Here is a 17,343-nt window from a genome sequence, read left to right on the forward strand (position 1 = left end):
ACACCCACTAACGAACATGCGTCTTGTCACAATTGGGACGTTGTCTCTGGAGGTGACATCTTAGACGCCGAGCCGCAGAAAATGGGTGTCGTTTGAAGAGCCGTCAGAATTGTCATGGGTGCTTCCGGTGGCAGGTGCCCCCAGCCCCCGTACCAGGGCCACCTCAGGGTGGGGGATAAGAACTGCAGAATTTACTCTCTCGTGTTCCTTCTGCTGCCTTTACGGTTTTTCTTAGCTCGCTCTGCTTCTCTCTCCTACCCCCTGTATTTGACCTATGGCTAAATATTCCTGGAGGCTGAGAGAGCGGGAGAGGGGAGGAGAAATTCCTTTTATCTTGTCGTTATTTCCGTTTCATCCCAGTGTATGTGTGCTCAGGCTCAGTTTAATTCCACACTCAAACCATCAGGTGGATTGATGAGCGGGCAGAGAAGGGGGTGGTAGATAGAACGTGGTAGGCGGTAAAATGGTGGTGGTAGGATGTGGGTGGTAGGAAGAGGGTGCTGCTCAGCATCCGTTCAGATTTGCTCCGTGAGGCTCCCAGTAGAAGGTGGGGGTGCGGGGGGACACGGTGTGCCGTCCGGGTAATTCCAGCAGCGAGAGCGGCCGGGCGGCGGCACATACGGCGGGGTTTCACGTCCGAGCGTCCCGGTGAAGGCGGCTCACGTTCTTGGGCAGCACACTCACCGCCTCCCGGGGGGACCAGAGTGAATCAGACTTCCATGGCCCAAACCTACGCCAGTGGTTTTCTGAAAGGTCCTATTTCAGTGCCTTTATTACCTTTAGACGTAAGGGATTCCGAGTGAGTAACTCAATGCTGACTCGGTTGCTTAACGTAGTAACACTTTTTAGGCATTAGCTTCTCAGCCGGGCTTTGGCCCGGGCTGTCTCCCACGAGGCTCAGGGAAGCGTGTGCTGCGCTGTGGCTCTCCCTGGTGGTCCCGTGTCCTTGTTGACATACATGTAACATTGACTTTACGGCCAGGAAAGAGGCACGGGTGCGTTGAAAATCAATTCAAAGCCAGAGGAGAAAGGAAGAGGTTAATAGTTAATAAGCAGAGGGGTTGGAGTTATCTTCATTTCCCCTCTCTCCTCCTCCAGAATTTCCCGCCTGCCACCTGCCCCCCTGCAGCCTGGATGGGGGTGGGGGCACCCGCTAAAGACCTGGTCCTGCTGGGTCCCTGGGCCCCGCTGACTGGATTCTGCTCCCACGGCCTTGGCTGGTGGCCACCTCGGCACCTGCACCCTGTGCTGTGTCAGGTGCGTCATTTCCCAAATACCGGTACCCTCCCTGTGTGAGGGCTCTGCCCGCTGAGCCATGCTGACTTCATGGGTCATGTGCATGGAAGGCCCTCCCCTGTAACCCTGCTCAGGTCTCCCAGCCCCATCCCCAGCTGGAACCCATCTCCGGGCAGCCTCGGCGTTTTCTGTCTCTGATCGCTTGTGTGTTACAGGCTGTGTTGGTTTTAGATTCGAGTGTTTGTCACGACCGCCCCCTCGGCGACATAGGCCCAGGAGAGGCACACACGTGCTCCTCGTGGAATCTCGGTTGGCAGAAAAGTCAGCTCTCTTCTTACAGTCAACCACGCCGGGCTGCGTGCGTCTGTGTAAGCCCATCGGCCCGGCTGGCCGTTCCCTCCGGAGCAGCACTGCAGGTGGGAGAGGCTCAGGACCGGCTGCAGGTGGCTTGTTTTACCCCAGAGGAGCCTGCAGGGTTATTAGACGTCAGTCCGGAACCGGGTGCATCCCCGGGCAGTCCTGCAGCTAGCACACTCACCTGGGAGGGCAGTGAGCAAAGGGCTTGGCCTGCCCAAGTTTCTCTTGTTGCTTAGCCCTCTCTCTCCTAGCTTGGATACTTGGTTCTGGTGGACTTACTCTTTTGCTGCATGCATAATGCCATCTAATGGCCAGAGAGTGACTGACACTCATTTACCCCGATGCTCCTGAGGCTGTGGATTTGGGTGTGCCCAGGGTTAGATACTGTGGTTCTGTTACTCCACGCCCCCATAGCATTGGATGAATGTATTATCCATTGGAATGTTGCACAGGAGGGGGTCTGGGGCTCTCAGTCTGGCGACAGACGAGGAGGGGAACCAGCAAAACAGCGGCCACCTGTGACCAGGGGATGTAAGGTGAGCTACGGAGCAGCACGTCTTGCTGGAGGCCAAGTTCTCATTGACCTTGTGGGCATGGAAGTAGTGGGTGGTCAGCCTGGCTGCGGAGAAAGGCGAGGTTTTTGTCTGCGATTTCTTTATGGGTGGCCAGCGATGCAGGTGTCATCTGGCTTGCTGTTTGTTCAGTGATAGCACTGTGTTCTTTCTCTCCTACCTTTGTGTAGCTTCTCTAAGCGGGCAGGAGATTTTGTTCTTGATTGTGGTTCCATAACCAGAGCAACCGGTCAAAAGAATAAACACAAGGAGGCAGAGTTTAAAGGTCAGTAGGGGAGCCATCGGGACCCTCGCACACACCACACCCAAAGGGAGGCAGGAAAGCAGCAGAGAAACGGGGAACTGACGGGACCAAGAGGAAACCAACCCCAGGAGAGCAGGCTTACACTCACCCAGAGTCGCTGCTTTACACAGACTGAGACTGCCATTAAACGTCAGACGTGGTTAACATGGACCAGAAACACATGGTGAAGGCATAGGCAGGCTGAGAGTAAAAATGCCAAGATGCACTGTGCAAACACTAAGTACAGGAAAGCTGGTGTGGCCATATTAATGTTTAAGCAAAGTAGATTCAATACAAAGAATATAACCAGAGATAGAGATATTATGTAATGATAAAGGGGTCCATTTTTTTGGGGGGGGTTATGGGGGAGACACAATAATCCTAAATGTGTTTGTAGCTAACAAACAGGTATGACAAGTTTCAAAGTACAGGGAGCAGAGGGAATTAAGAGGGAAATGGGCAAGCACAGCAGTTGGATTTTAACATCCCTCTTTAGTGAAAAGGCAGACAAAAAAAAAAAATCAAATCAATAATGAAAGAGGATCTGAGCTCCTAAAATAGTGAAACCAAGGGATTTTGGTATGTTTAAAGAAGTAACATTTAAAGATCTGGTAGTTGTATCTGAACCCTCATTTCTGAGTGGTACTTGATAAGCAACGTTTTCTTGTACACATTTTGATGTGGTGATGATTGAAAAGTGTCTGTAGATTCTCGAAATCAACCAGAAGTTGCTTCCGTGTGCCACCTGGGGCGGGAGCTCTGGAGGCCAGCCATGGAGCCCAGTCTTCACGTGTTAGGGTGTCTCAGCCGGGGTGGCAAATTCTTATTCATGTGACATCGTAGCACAGGCAGAACCTTTCATCTTTTCCCTTATAAACTACACTAAGCCACGCAGACAGCATCTCAACATTGGCATCTCTCTGGGTCAGGGGTTCAAGCTTCCATCAGCCAACCCAGCAGGCTCCCCGTTACCTTCGGGACCGAGAGCCAAGGGCAGCTCTGGAGGAAGAGTCGGCAGACTTGGCAAACAGTAGTGGAGTGCCCAGTTCCACCTGAATTCAGATAACAGATGATTTTCACTACACTAAAAAACTATCGGCCCTGGCCGGGGGTTTTAGTAGGTTAAAGTGTTGTCCGAGATGCCAAGGTTCGGGTTTGATCTTTGGTGGGGCACATGCAAGAATTAACCAATGGCCCTGGCTGGTTTGGCTCAGTGGATAGTGTCAGCCTGTGGACTGAGGGGTCCCGGGTTTCTGGCTCAATCCCCAGTAGGGGGCGTGCAGGAGGCAGCTGATTGATGATTCTCTCTCATCATTGATGTTTCTATTTCTTTCCCTCTCCCTTCTTCTGTGAAATCAATATAAACATATATTTTTAAAAAAATTGACCAATGAATGTATAAGTGGGGCAACAAATCAATGTGTTTGTCTCTCTCAAAATCAATAAACAAAAGCAAACAAACAACCCGACCCCCCTTCATGATTGATCTGAAATTCAGATGTAACCGGGCCTTCCCGTGTTCCGTGCTACTTCGGAAGGGAAGTGCGCTCTCCCAAGGGGCTGCCGGGCCGGATGGAAGCAGTTTAAAATGCCAAACAGGCGCCTGCCTTCAGGGTGCTACCCCCTCCTTTACCCTCCAGCGACATCCCTTGTCAGATACGCAGGAGCAATAAAAAGATAGGGAGAGAGCTGCTCTAAAGGCCATTCTTTATTTAAATGTTTTGATGATGTGCATACAAACAGTCTCCCAAGGAACAAATGTAAAAACTAATACAAGTCACCCTTCTGGGAACAGAGAAAGCCAGTTAGAAATGTGACTTACACTATACACATGCGACAGGCCAGGGCCCCACACCTGCCCTGGGAGTGGGGAAGTTTAAGACCAAGTTTTGTTTGTTCCAAGTAGTTAGATCATGTTTACATTCCACACGGTAGTGCTATTCCCGCCGCAAACGTGACAAAATATAACTACTAACTCTATAATAATAAAAAGAAGCAGCAATACTAAGTAGAGAGTAAAAAGTTTAGATGATGGAAGAATGACCTTCACCTTGGTCATGCACTTATGGTGTCTAAACATATTTGCCTTTTACTCATAGTCAGTGGAGCAAAAAGTATCAGTCTTGTGCATAGTACAGTCCAAGTCAAAATTTCTATAAATGTGCTACAAAAATATGTTTAAAGTTCATTTCCCTAAGCAAAATATCTTGAGCAATCACAAAATTACATATTATTTAAAATTTCTGAAAATGATTGTTTATTGTGGAGAATATTTATATAAACTGTTGCTGATATGAAAATATACTTTGAAACCTGAAATGGATTTTTTTTTTTTTCAAGGAGCAATAAAAATACAATCTATTTATTTGGTCAAAACACCCAAATAACTTTTCAAAAAAGGGCATGGGTGTTAGCCAAATTCATGTCAGTTACATATTTAATATGTAGTAAGTCATGAATGGCAAGTCAATGACTTTGAGACCTAGTACAAAATGCTAACTTCAAACTCATAATTCTGTAAATTATAAGGTCTTTCAGTCTTTTGAGATTTTAAAGAGAGCGGCTTGTAAAGCCTCGTTTATACCACAGATATTGATTTGGCGCCCGTGTTAGGCACTGAGGATAAATATGAGTCCCAAACAGGCATGTTCTTTCTGTACCGTATGTGGATGGCACTGTGGTGACCTTAGCTGAACAAAGTCAGAAGACAATAGTGCCTGAGGTTTTAGAAATAGTACGGTATATTATTACTATCATCAACAGTAAAGTGATTTTACAGTTATGAATTTCCCCTGGGTAACTCCACTGAATTGGAAGTGTTCAATATCGTCCTGATCACTGAGACAAAGGGGAAGGAGAATGCTATTTTTCAGGTCATACAACACACAATCATACACAGTTATATGCACAGAAACATGTAATGTGTTCTTAGCATGTCAGTGCACCAGAACTCAGCCCCTGACACAGACGGGAAGACCTCTGGTCTTTGCTGGCCGCCCAGCCTTGTGTACCAGGAGAGTGTGTGCACCAGGGAGAGTGAGCACCGTGGCAGGTGCAGGAGGGCCCAGCATGTGCACCGGGGAGAGTGTGTGCACCGGGGAGAGTGTGCACCGGGGAGAGTGTGTGCACCGGGGAGAGAGTGTGCACCGGGGAGAGTGTGTGCACCGGGGAGAGTGTGTGCACTGGGGAGAGTGTGTGCACCGGGGAGAGAGAGTGTGCACCGGGGAGAGAGTGTGTGCACCGGGGAGAGAGTGTGTGCACTGGGGAGAGAGAGTGTGCACCGGGGAGAGAGTGTGCAGCGGGGAGAGTGTGTGCACCGGGGAGAGAGTGTGTGCACCGGGGAGAGAGTGTGCACCGGGGATAGTGTGTGCACTGTGGCAGGTGCAGGAGGGCAGCTGTGGAACAGGTGGTGGAGTCTATTGGCTTCCTGGCTCACTGTGTGCTGCTGACCTGGGGCGCTGGTGTGAACCTGGCAAACCCTGAGGCCAGGCTTCCTCTCTCCTCCGCTTGCTTTGTGATGGTTGTTTGGCCACAGCTCACTTAGTCCCGGAGCTGTTCTGAAGGCTCTCCTGACGCCGAGCCAGCAGCTGCTGTCTGTTGGCGGCTGAGACACTCGGCTGTGTGCGTGCTTCCCGTCCAGGAGGCTCAGGAAAGGCCTCTGGGAGACTGCAGGCTTCTCAGGCTAGCTGCCCAGGTGCGGGGGTGAGGGTGGCAGGTGCTGGCTGCTCTGGTGCAGGGGTGAGGGCGGCAGGTGCTGGCTGCCCAGGTGCAGGGGTGAGGGTGGCAGGTGCTGGCTGCCCTGGTGCAGGGGTGAGGGCAGCAGTGCTGGGTGCCCAGGTGTAGGGGTGAGGGCTGCAGGTGCTGGGTGCCCAGGTGTAGGGGTGAGGACGGCGGTGCTGGGTGCTCAGGTGCAGGGGTGAGGCAGCAGTGCTGGGTGCCCAGGTGTAGGGGTGAGGGCGGCAGGTGCTGAGTGCCCAGGTTTAGGGGTGAGGACGGCGGTGCTGGCCGCCCTTGGTGCAGGGTTGAGGGCGGCAGGTGCTGGCTGCTCAGGCGTAGGAGTGCTGCACGGTGCTGCGCTTGGAGACCCTGGTGGAGGAGGTGGTCACAGTGCAGCCAGACTCCTCGGAGCTGAAACTGGGTGGAGGGCCAGGGATTCCCGCTCCAGAGACCACAGTCCGTCTGGCCGTCACGGCCGTCTCAGCGGCCATCGGGGCGCTGGACTGCAGGGTGGCAGCGGGGGTCAGCACCCTCTCGGTCACGGTCACACTGCGCCCACCTGCCTCGCTGGCCTGGGCCCGAGCAGGCTGCACGCCCGAGCCGGGGGCCAGGAAGCTCTCTCGCTCGCTCACCATCACGTAGTGTCCATCCGGCAGGTGCGGGGTGCCTTCCAGGGCGCCGGACAGGCCCCTGCTCGGCTGGATGACCCTCTCGGTGACCGTGACGTTGCCTTCGTTAGTGTAGTGCTGAGCGGCGTGGTGCTGCCCGGCGTGGTGCTGCCCGGCGTGGTGCTGGTCCATCATGGCAGAGGCCGGCGCGTACACCCGCTCCGTCACGATGAGGCCCTGCGGCTGCCGGGGGCCCAGGACCACCGGGGGCGGCCCCCCGGGGCCCGTGGCAAAGGCCGTTTCCGTCACGATGACACTGCCCGCAGCCAGCGCGTCGTGGCGCTGGGCAGCCCCCTGCCGGCCCTGCGTGGACACGGCCCTCCGGGTGACCGTCTCCTGGGTCACTGCCTCCGCACTCGCTCCGAGCACGGGCCCGGGCCCCCGGGGGCCGCCCGCCGCGGAGACGGCGCTCTCCGAGTGAAGCTCCGAGCGGGCGTGGGCAGCCGCCCCCAGCACGGCCGCTGGCCTCTGCTCCCCCTCCAGCTCCACGTCTATGTTCCGGCCCAGGCAGACCTCAGCCAGGGTCTTGAACTTGAACCCCAGGTCATCCAGGAAGTGGTCGTCCAGCTCGCCCTCAATGAGGCTGCAGCAGCCGATGGAGCCGTGGAGGGACGCGGCGTCCTCCTGGGAGTACACCAGCAGGCAGTCCTTGCCCGCGTGGCCGTCGTCCTCCTCCGTGTAGCAGGCGGCTTTCTGGAGGGACACGCAGACGGCGTGGCGTTAGTGACACCCTCGTTTAAGGTCGAGACTACACGTGTTCCTGCCCAAAGCACTATATATATTCCTGGAGCGAACGGCAAGGAAGCATTAGATACCCACACTGACGGACCCGACAGCGCGCTGGCCAGTATGCTTAGAAAGTATCAGTGTGTGAGCCCGGTCGCCGTGGCTCAGTGATAGAGTGCTGACCATGAACCAGGAGGTCATGATTCAGTTCCCAGTCAGGGCACCTGCCTGGGTTCCGGGCACATCCCCAGTAGGAGGCGTGCAGGAGGCAGCTGATCAATGATGCTTTCACCATTGATGTTTCTATCTCTCTGTGCCTCTTCTTTCCTCTCCGAAATCAATAAAAACATATATTAAAAAATAAAAAATATATTGGGAAAAAAAGAAAGACTGGCGTCATTGGTGGCCACTACGTAAGTCAGCTGATGGACTGGTTCAGTGGGTTGCATCTCTCTTCCTTGGTTACCTGTCTGCAGTCTCTTTATAAAAAGGAACCACAGAGTGCCACCCAGATCCCAGGCAATAATTAGCCTGATCACACCACATTCACATACACACGCTTTTCTCCCAACCTACCTCTGCGAAATAGCTTCCTAAGAATTCCTCACTCATCGCGCCAGCCGCCGCCGCGCGAGCTCCGGCCATGTCTCTGAAGATCCCCGAGGCCCTGCTGGTCCTGATGGTTTCACCGCCGCTGCCACCAACGCCGCCGCTGCCGCCACCGCCTCGGAGGGCCCCTGCCCCTGCCCCTGCCCCTGCCGTCCCCGTGACCTGGGTGGTGGCCCCGGAGAGGTGGCTCCTGTGCTCCTCCCACCGCCCGTCCACCTCGGACATGTCATGCTGCACTCTGGAGAAGGAGGCCGAGCTGCCTCCTTTCACGGCCGTCTCCTTGGCTGCCAGGCCTCCCGCTGCGCCGCCCACGGCCACGCTCTCCATGTGATCCGCTGCCAGCAGCGATGGCACCACCTGGGAGGGCAAGTGCAGTGGAGACTGAGTCAGAGGGGTGAAGGGTCCGTCTGGGTGGTAGGGTCTGAGCTACCTCGTACACAATAAGCTCTTTCCACAGAAACAAATTTGGAAAACGATTTTGGGTTGAATAACTTGTCTTTGAGTCTTCTGAAGACCCCCTTCTACCTTTTTGTTGTTGTTTTTTTTTTTTTAGATGATTGTGATCCAAGGAGAAAACAAAATTTACTTAAATACTAGAGGACCGGTGCACGAAATTCATGCATGGGTAGGGTACTTAGGCCTGGCCAGTGATCAGGACCCATCGGGGCCTTCTAGCTACTGGCCGAGGCCTCCCTTCCCCGGCTGCTGGCTGCTGGCCAGGGTCTTCCTTTGTTCCATGGTGCACCCTCTGGTGGTCAGTGCATGTCATAGCGAGTGGTTGAACTCCTGAGGGGACACTGCATGGCTCATTTACTCTATTGGTACCAATTGCATTCCAACTTTCCTCGAGTTAAAAGCCTTCTTTATGATGGTAGAACCATTATTTTTGTCTAGGTGGACACATGGTCATCGCAAAGACAGATTCTGCTTTAAGCCTCCATTGCTGGTAGACAGTGCCATCTGACTAAAGCTGCTGGATGGGGTTTCAGGCAGACATGGAGGATGTGTCTTAGGGGAATGTTTTTCAGGGGCGGGTCGTCACCTTTGTCCTGTCTGCTTTGGGGAATGTGGGGACAGCAGTTAGTGTCTAGAGCAGTGTTCTCAGCCTTCCTAATGCCTCGACCTTTTAATACAGCTCCTCATGTTGTGGTGACGCCAACCATAAAATTATTTTCGTTGCTACTTCATAACTGTAATTTTGCTACTGTTATGAATTGTAATGTAAATATCCGTGTTTTCCGATGGTCTTAGGCTCTACAGCAGCGGTTCTCAACCTGTGGGTCGGGACTCACAGGTTGAGAACCGTTAGCAGGATTGCCTAAGATATTTACAGGAGATGCTATTAAGTAGGTAGAATAGGGGGTTTCACAATCTTTTACAACTCTAATGGGCGTGGGCTTACCTCTGCCAACCCTACGAACTGAGGAAATGAAAATGCAGGAACTGGTTGTGAAAACTGCCCATTTAACGTTGGTAATAAGAAATATTTTCACGCTAAATCTCTACACTCTTGTTCTCTCTAACCTTTGTTCTGCATTCCCCGTGTCACGATCTGACCCCTTTCCTACATTCTCTGTAACCAGGAGCTGCCACGCACAGCAAAGCCCCTCCGCTCTGCCCTGGCAAGGAACATAGACTATGTTCATTCAAAGGCATGAACGCTGTAAGGACCACATTCCTCTCCCATGACCGAACATGTTAGAAACACTGCCCAGGCCCTTTGAATCATGCTCCTCCCAGGGTCTGACCTTGTCTTCAGGTGGCGCCCCCTCGCTGTTCCAGGGGTGCAGCATCTCCACGGTGCCCGGGATGGGCGCGAAGCCCTTGGCCCCTTCCCCGCACTGCCACATCAGCAGCAGGAGCGGCACAACTGCGCAGACAAAACAAGCACAGAGCGTTAGCCCAGCTACTGCTAAATGTGTCATATACTTCTGGAATTTGCATATATCCCTTCCTGGAATTCAGTCTTCACTATTTACAGCCCCAGGAAGCCCAGTGGCCGACCACTCTGGTCACAGCCCCGGGACGCCCAATGGCCGACCACTCTGGTCCCAGCCCAGGAAGCCCAATGGCTGACCACTCTGGTCCCAGCCCAGGAAGCCCAGTGGCCGACCACTCTGGTCCCAGCCCAGGAAGCCCAATGGCTGACCACTCTGGTCACAGCCCCGGGACGCCCAATGGCCGACCACTCTGGTCACAGCCCAGGAAGCCCAATGGCCGACCACTCTGGTCACAGCCCAGGAAGCCCAATGGCCGACCACTCTGGTCACAGCCCCGGGACGCCCAATGGCCGACCACTCTGGTCCCAGCCCAGGAGGCCCAGTGGCCGACCACTCTGGTCCCAGCCCAGGAGGCCCAGTGGCCGACCACTCTGGTCCCAGCCCAGGAGGCCCAGTGGCCGACCACTCTGGTCCCAGCCCAGGAGGCCCAGTGGCCGGAGGAGCCACCCAGCACTCACGCAGCAGGAGCAGCAGAGCCAGGATGATGAGCGCGATGGCGGCGGGCCCCAGGCCCACGTAGGCGCCGCGCAGCGATTCCACGCAGCCGCTGCCGTCCAGGCACTTGCACACCGCGAGCTTGAGGACCTGCTTTTCGGAGCAGCGCAAGCCCTGGTTGTCTGCGATCAGGAGCTGGATCTCACTTCTGCCGGGCTTCAGCTCCCGGGGCTGCAGCAGCACGCTGGTGCCTGCGGGGAGAGGCAGGGAACGGAAATGAGTGATTACCCAGGAAGGCAATATGGATTATGGAAACACTTTATTTTTTTATTTTTTTAATTTATTTTTTTTAATATATTTTATTGATTTTTTTTTTGCCCCCCTCCCTCCCTCCCACACATCTCCTCCCTCCCCAGAGTTTTGTGTCCATTGGTTGTACTTATATGCATGTATAAAAGACCTTCGGTTGATCTATTATCTCCCCCAGATCTTCCTCCCCTCCCTGCTGTAATTTGACAGTCTACTTGTAGATATACTGTCTCTATATCTATCTTTTGGTTCATCAGTTTATAATGCTCTTTATTATCCACAAATGAGTGAGGTCATGTGGTGTTTCTCTTTCATTGATTGGCTTATTTCACTCAGCATGATGATCTCCAATTCCATCCAGGTTGCTGCAAATGATGAGAATTCCTTCTTTTTTATGGCAGCATAGTATTTCATTGTGTAGATCAGAGGTTCCCAAACTTGTTTGTGCCGTAGATCCCTTGCCATGTTTTTCGGTTTTGGGTAGACCCCCTACTTACCTGATATTGATTTTTTTTGTAAATTTCTAACTGTAGTGAAGTTTAGTGTTAAAAACTTGAAATAAAAACACATGTTAAGTTTTATACATTTATTTATTGAATTTAAATTAAAACTACTCAAAATAAAATTTTGTATCTGTTATATAAAATATACGTAACATAAAATAAACTAAGCAATAAGTAAATGTTTTTAGTGGGAAGGATGAACCTGATGCTTTAATACTAAATTATCAACATTTGGTGTCAATTTTGTAAGGTTTAATCTTAAATCTCCTTGGCTAATGATGTCCAGTCTGTTTCTTTTTTTCGTTAGGAGATTGGTAACAGCGCTAAACCCCCTTTCCACAAGGTATGACGATGGAAAGGAAATAAAAAATTTCCTCGCTATATTCCATAATACGGGATAAGTAACGGGTATGTTTTTTTGCAGCCAGAATTGCTGATATCCGTTTTTAAACTGAACCTTAAGTTCTTCGTTTGTACTTATTTCAGTCAGTTCCTCTTGTATTATGACATTCGTTTCTTCTATTTCACCATATGGGTTAATTATCCACGGTGGTATCACCATAGTCAAAACATCATCAAACCTAGTTTCAAAATAATATACCTACTTTTCTCCGGCATTCTCAAACAAAATAACACTTATTCACTATAATTTGTATGATAAACTACCAGTTTATATTTTTTTAAATATTTTCTCAGCACTTTCCTATTCAAGATTCAGGAAACGAATGAACGTATTTTTCTCACATTCATATTTATAGAGTGACGAATTGAACAAGTCGGTGCAAGTTCGCGAAGCTTTGAGACAAAAATTGGCAAGAATGTTTACTACGCATATGCTTGTAACAAGATGATACTGGTATATCATTATGTGCAGATTTTTATCCTACAACTTACACAATTTTATAAACATATATAATACATTTTTTACTTCATAGGTACTTTTATAAATAATGTATATGTTTTTATATTATAAGATAATATGATGTAAGTAAATAGGTACTATCAGTGTATGTTGAGATCCACTATCGTGGATCCCCATTTTCATTTCATGGACCCCCAAATTTTTTTTTCGCTGACGTAGACCCCTTGCAGGTTGTCATAGACCCTTGGGAGTCGATATAGACGACTTTGGGAATCACTGGTGTAGATGTACCATAGTTTTTGGATCCAATCATCTGCTGACGGACACTTAGGCTGTTTCCAAATTCTGGCTATTGTAGATTGTGCTGCTATGAACATAGGGGTGCATATATCCTTTCTGATTGGTATTTCTAGTTTCTTGGGATATATTCCTAGAAGTGGGATTACTGGGTCAAATGGGAGTTCCATTTTCAGTTTTTTGAGGAAACTCCACACTGTTCTCCACAGTGGTTGCACCAGTCTGCATTCCCACCAGCAGTGCACAAGGGTTCCTTTTTCTCCGCAACCTCGCCAACACTTGTCGTTTGTTGATTTGTTGATGTTGGCCATTCTGACAGGTGTGAGATGGTACCGCATTGTTGTTTTGATTTGCATCTCTCGGACAATTAGTGACTTTGAGCATGTTTTCATGTGCCTTTTGGCCTTTCTTCTGTCTTCTTTTGAAAATGTTCTATTTAGGTCCATTGCCCATTTTTTAATTGGATTATTTATCTTCCTTTTATTTAGTTGTATAAGCTGTTTGTAGATGTTGGAGATTAAACCTTTATCAGTGGTATCATTTGCAAATATGTTCTCCCACACTGTGGGCTTTCTTGTTGTTTTGTTGATGGTTTCTTTTGCTGTAAAAAAGCTTTTTATTTTGATGTAGTCCCATTTGTTTATTTTCTCTTTAGCTTCCATTGCCCTAGGGGTAGTATCAGTGAAGAAGTTCTTTTGGCATACGTCTGAGATTTTGCCGCCTGTGGATGCTTCTAGTATTTTTATGGTTTCCCATCTGATGTTTAAATCCTGTATCCATTTTGAGTTTATTTTTGTGAATGGTGTAAGTTGGTGATCTAGTTTCATTCTTTTGCATGTGTCTGTCCAATTTTCCCAACACCATTTATTGAAGAGACTGTCTTGACTCCATTGTATATTCGTGCCTCCTTTGTCAAATATTAATTGAGCATAGTGATTTGGGTTGATATCTGGGTTCTCGATTCTATTCCATTGATCTATATGTCTGTTCTTGTGCCAGTACCAGGCTGTTTTGAGAACCGTGGCTTTGTAATATAGTTTGAAGTCTGGTATTGAGATCCCTCCTACTTTACTCTTCTTTCTCAGGATTGCTGTGGCTATTCGGGGTCTTTTATTGTTCCAAATAAACTTTTGGAGAGTTCTTTCTAGGTCAGTGAAGTATGCTGTTGGTATTTTAATGGGGAGTGCATTGAACCTATAGATTGCTTTAGGAAGTATGGACATTTTGATGATGTTGATTCTACCAATCCATGAACATGGTATGTTCTTCCATCTCCTTCCATCTTCCTCTATCTCTTTTTTCAGTGTTGTGTAGTTTTCCGCATATAGGTCCTTTACTTCCTTAGTTAAATTTATTCCTAGGTATCTTAATTTTTTTGGTGCGATGGTAAATGGAATTGCTTTTTTAGTCTCTGTTTCTGCAGTTTCTCTGTTGGTGTAAAAGCCATGGATTTCTTGGCATTAATTTTGTATCCTGCTACATTGCCAAATTCATTTATTAAGTCAATTAGTTTTTTAATGGAGTCTTTTGGGTTTTTTATGTACAATATCATGTCATCTGCAAATAAGGATAACTTTACTTCTTCTTTTCCAATTTGGATGCCTTTTATTTCCTCCTCTTGTCTAATTGCAATGGCTAGTACTTCCAGTACTTCCAGGAGTGGCGAGAGTGGGCATCCCTGTCTTGTTCCTGTTCTTAGAGGGAATGGTTTTAGTTTTTGCCCATTGAGTATAATGTTGGCTGTGGGTTTATCATATATAGCTTTTATTATGTTGAGGTATGATCCTTGTACTCCCACCTTGTTAAGAGTTTTTATCAGAAAAGGGTGTTGGATTTTATCGAATGCTTTTTCTGCATCAATTGATATGACTATATGATTTTTATCTTTCAATTTGTTTATGTGATGTATCACGTTTATTGATTTGCGGATATTGTACCATCCTTGCATTACTGGAATAAATCCTACTTGGTCGTGGTATATGATCTTTGTGATGTTCTTCTGGAGTCGATTTGCTAGAATTTTGTTGAGGATTTTGGCATCTATGTTCATGAGGGATATTGGCCTGTAATTCTCTTTCATTGAGTTGTCTTTATCTGGTTTTGGTATTAGGGTGATGCTGGCTTCATAGAAAAACACTTTATTTTTAAAGCAAGTTTCTATTGATTTTAGGGAGAGAGAACAGGAGAGAGAGAAACATCGGTGAGAGAGAAACATCAACATTGATTGGCTGCCTCCTGTCACCCCCGGCTGGGGATTGAGCCAGCCGGCAACCCGGGCATGTGCCCTTGACTGGGAATGGAACTGGTGCCTGGTTTGATGCTCAACTACGGAGCAACACTGGCTGGGCTAGAAACAGTTTTTAGTGGCCAATCGTATTGAGCACCAGTTAGAAGCGCCATCCTTTCTTCACGGCTCTGTTTCTTTTTTCCCTTTCGGGGGAGGGAAGGTGAAACTACCCACTTTTAGAGACACCCAGAGGTGGGCTGGCATGCTGGTATGAAAAGGGTTTGGTCTAATTTCTTGCTTAGTCCAGACACTCCAAATACATGGGAGAGCAAAGAACAGGCGTTAGACCTGCCTTTCCTTTCCGATGATCAGCCTTCACAAATGTGTGTGGGTTGCCAAATGCTATAAACCAGGGGTCCTCAAACTTTTTAAAGTGGGGGCCAGATCACGGTCCCTCAGAGAGCTGGAGGGCAGGACTATATGAACTACTAATTCCTACTGTAACACCTCGGCTGCGCTCACTGCCCAAAAAACCAGGCGGGCCGGATCAGACTCCTCTGCGGGCCGCATGTGGCCCGCGGGCCGTAGTTTGAAGACCCCTGCAACTGTTTTATGTACTAGGACATACTGACACCCGTGGTGAGCTAAGTGGAATTCGTGCGCCAGGCCTCTAGTATAATTGGTAAAAGAGACCCAGCCTCTAGCATAAAGGCTTCCCATTTGTCTGGTGTAATACTTTGATCTGTCAGCCAGTGGCTTGGCTTACTCTCTTTGTGTACGATCCTCCACTCCTCTGCCATGCCAGCTGGTTTGTCGACGATGGTGAAAGTGAACGGGTCACTGTTGGGGTACCCGTCCAGGTCCCTGGCGGTCACGTTCACATACTGCACGTCGTCACACACGTTCATCACCGGGTCCACCAGGGTGGGGCAGTTGTCGTTGATGTCTTCCACGTTGATCACAACAGTGCCTGTGATGGTTTTTCTAGGAGTATCTTAAAGAAAGGGAAGAAAAAAATACGTAAATTCTGATTCTATTGCTGTTAACAAGCATAGTTTGAATTTTCTTGCCATTTCCATAAGAAGGTCCTAACGAATGAGGACACTTCCTATCCTAGATATTTTTCATAGATCACATAATATCTCTTAATCTGTGAAATAAGTAGAAATGTGAAAATTTCTCCACTGGAGAGATCTGGTTTTTCTGTAAGATCAAAAGGAAGGTCTGTGATGTTGGAAAATAACATCAAACCATATATAAGCAAAGAAATATCTATTTAATAACTTACCTTCCGAGACAGCTAAAATCTTTACAGTGTATGTGCCATTTTTGACATATCTGGATTCATAGTCGGGAAATTTTACAAGTTTAATCTCCGATGTGACAGAATCCACAGAGATCCAGTTGTCTATGTCTTCCAATTTGGTATACCTGTTTAAGACAAACTCATAATCAATTTTGAATTCTGGAGAAGCTGTGACTCTAATATTTACAGAGTCTTTCAAGTTTAACTTTTGCTTCATTGTATATGTTCATGTTACAGGCATTAATTTGAAATGTTTTTAATTTCCTGAAACTATCCTAAAAGCCCCTCTCTTTGCTGCACACACCACTTATTTTGGAACCTTCCTTGTTCCTGTAACTCAGGACAGACACGGGGGCGGCCAGCCTCTGCCTGCTCGGCGGAGGGTCACGGTCTGTCTCCCAGCTCCCAGTTGCTCTCCCCGAGGTCGGGGTAAACCTTCGGAGAAAGGCGTCATTACCCAACGAGACCTGGCAGGGAAGGGTCCTCTCACATGCTGCTGTTTGTTGGCATCATATCATCATCATCAATGTTTAAAAAGACCGATTTTAAACATCAGTGGCTGCCTGCAATGGAGCACTTCACCATTTTGGAATATTGTTGATTGCTAAGAGCAATAAGGCTTCTTCCCATGGGAAATGGTTCAGAGTGAAAACATGAAGTGATTTCTGGGCTTCTTCCCTCAAAGCAGGAGAATTAGTGTGCAAAGAGGTAACTTTGGGAGAGGCGAGGAGAACTTTCATATTATGTCTTCAGAAATGTTTGTAATTTAATACCATTGAGTTTACCAATAACCGAATCCAAACATAAGCCAATAAGTATTTGGTTCAATTAACCAGATTGATAGTTTGTTTTCTGTTAAGTGACTGTTTGCTAATTTATAGCAATACTTGTCTACATTGCTGTTTAAAAAATTCCAATTATAAACACTTTAACCTAAATTTCCGCTTTTTAATATTCCTACCAGTCAGGGATGATACATTTAGATTTTCACAAGTACTTCTGAATTTCATGTCTAGAATTTTAAAGCCTGGCCTTAACTGTTGTCAATGGTTTCCCACATTCAGAGTTATAATAATGCAGGCAGAGTCTTCGTAAGGAGGGTCACATTTCCCATGTATGTGATCTCTCATTTACAGAATTTTCTCTCTTCTCTATAGTAGAAATTACAGACACCATTCAAAGTAGGATGGCAGCTCACATGTTATGCCGAATATCGATAAGCAGTGGATGCATATG

At 48.4% G+C, this 17,343-nt stretch overlaps 2 protein-coding genes across 2 annotated transcripts in view; one reads left to right on the forward strand and one right to left on the reverse strand.

Annotated features, from left to right (window-relative positions):
- Positions 1–17,343, forward strand: part of B4GALT6 (beta-1,4-galactosyltransferase 6) — a 142,889-nt gene that overhangs the window by 57,897 nt on the left and 67,649 nt on the right. The window lies entirely within an intron of this gene.
- The window catches only part of DSG2 (desmoglein 2), a 33,489-nt gene continuing 20,289 nt past the window's right edge, over positions 4,144–17,343 (reverse strand). The window contains exons 10-15 of the mRNA XM_084887535.1: positions 16,090–16,232; positions 15,568–15,795; positions 10,627–10,854; positions 9,917–10,038; positions 8,136–8,525; positions 4,144–7,526 (exon numbers count right to left, since the gene is read on the reverse strand). Coding sequence (XP_084743661.1) covers positions 6,495–7,526; positions 8,136–8,525; positions 9,917–10,038; positions 10,627–10,854; positions 15,568–15,795; positions 16,090–16,232 — 2,143 coding nt within the window. The 3' untranslated portion in view covers positions 4,144–6,494. The remainder of the gene's footprint in view (positions 7,527–8,135; positions 8,526–9,916; positions 10,039–10,626; positions 10,855–15,567; positions 15,796–16,089; positions 16,233–17,343) is intronic.

This window comes from Pipistrellus hanaki (genome assembly GCF_964339955.1).
Source record: "Pipistrellus hanaki genome assembly, chromosome: 6".
Lineage (NCBI taxonomy): Eukaryota > Metazoa > Chordata > Mammalia > Chiroptera > Vespertilionidae > Pipistrellus > Pipistrellus hanaki.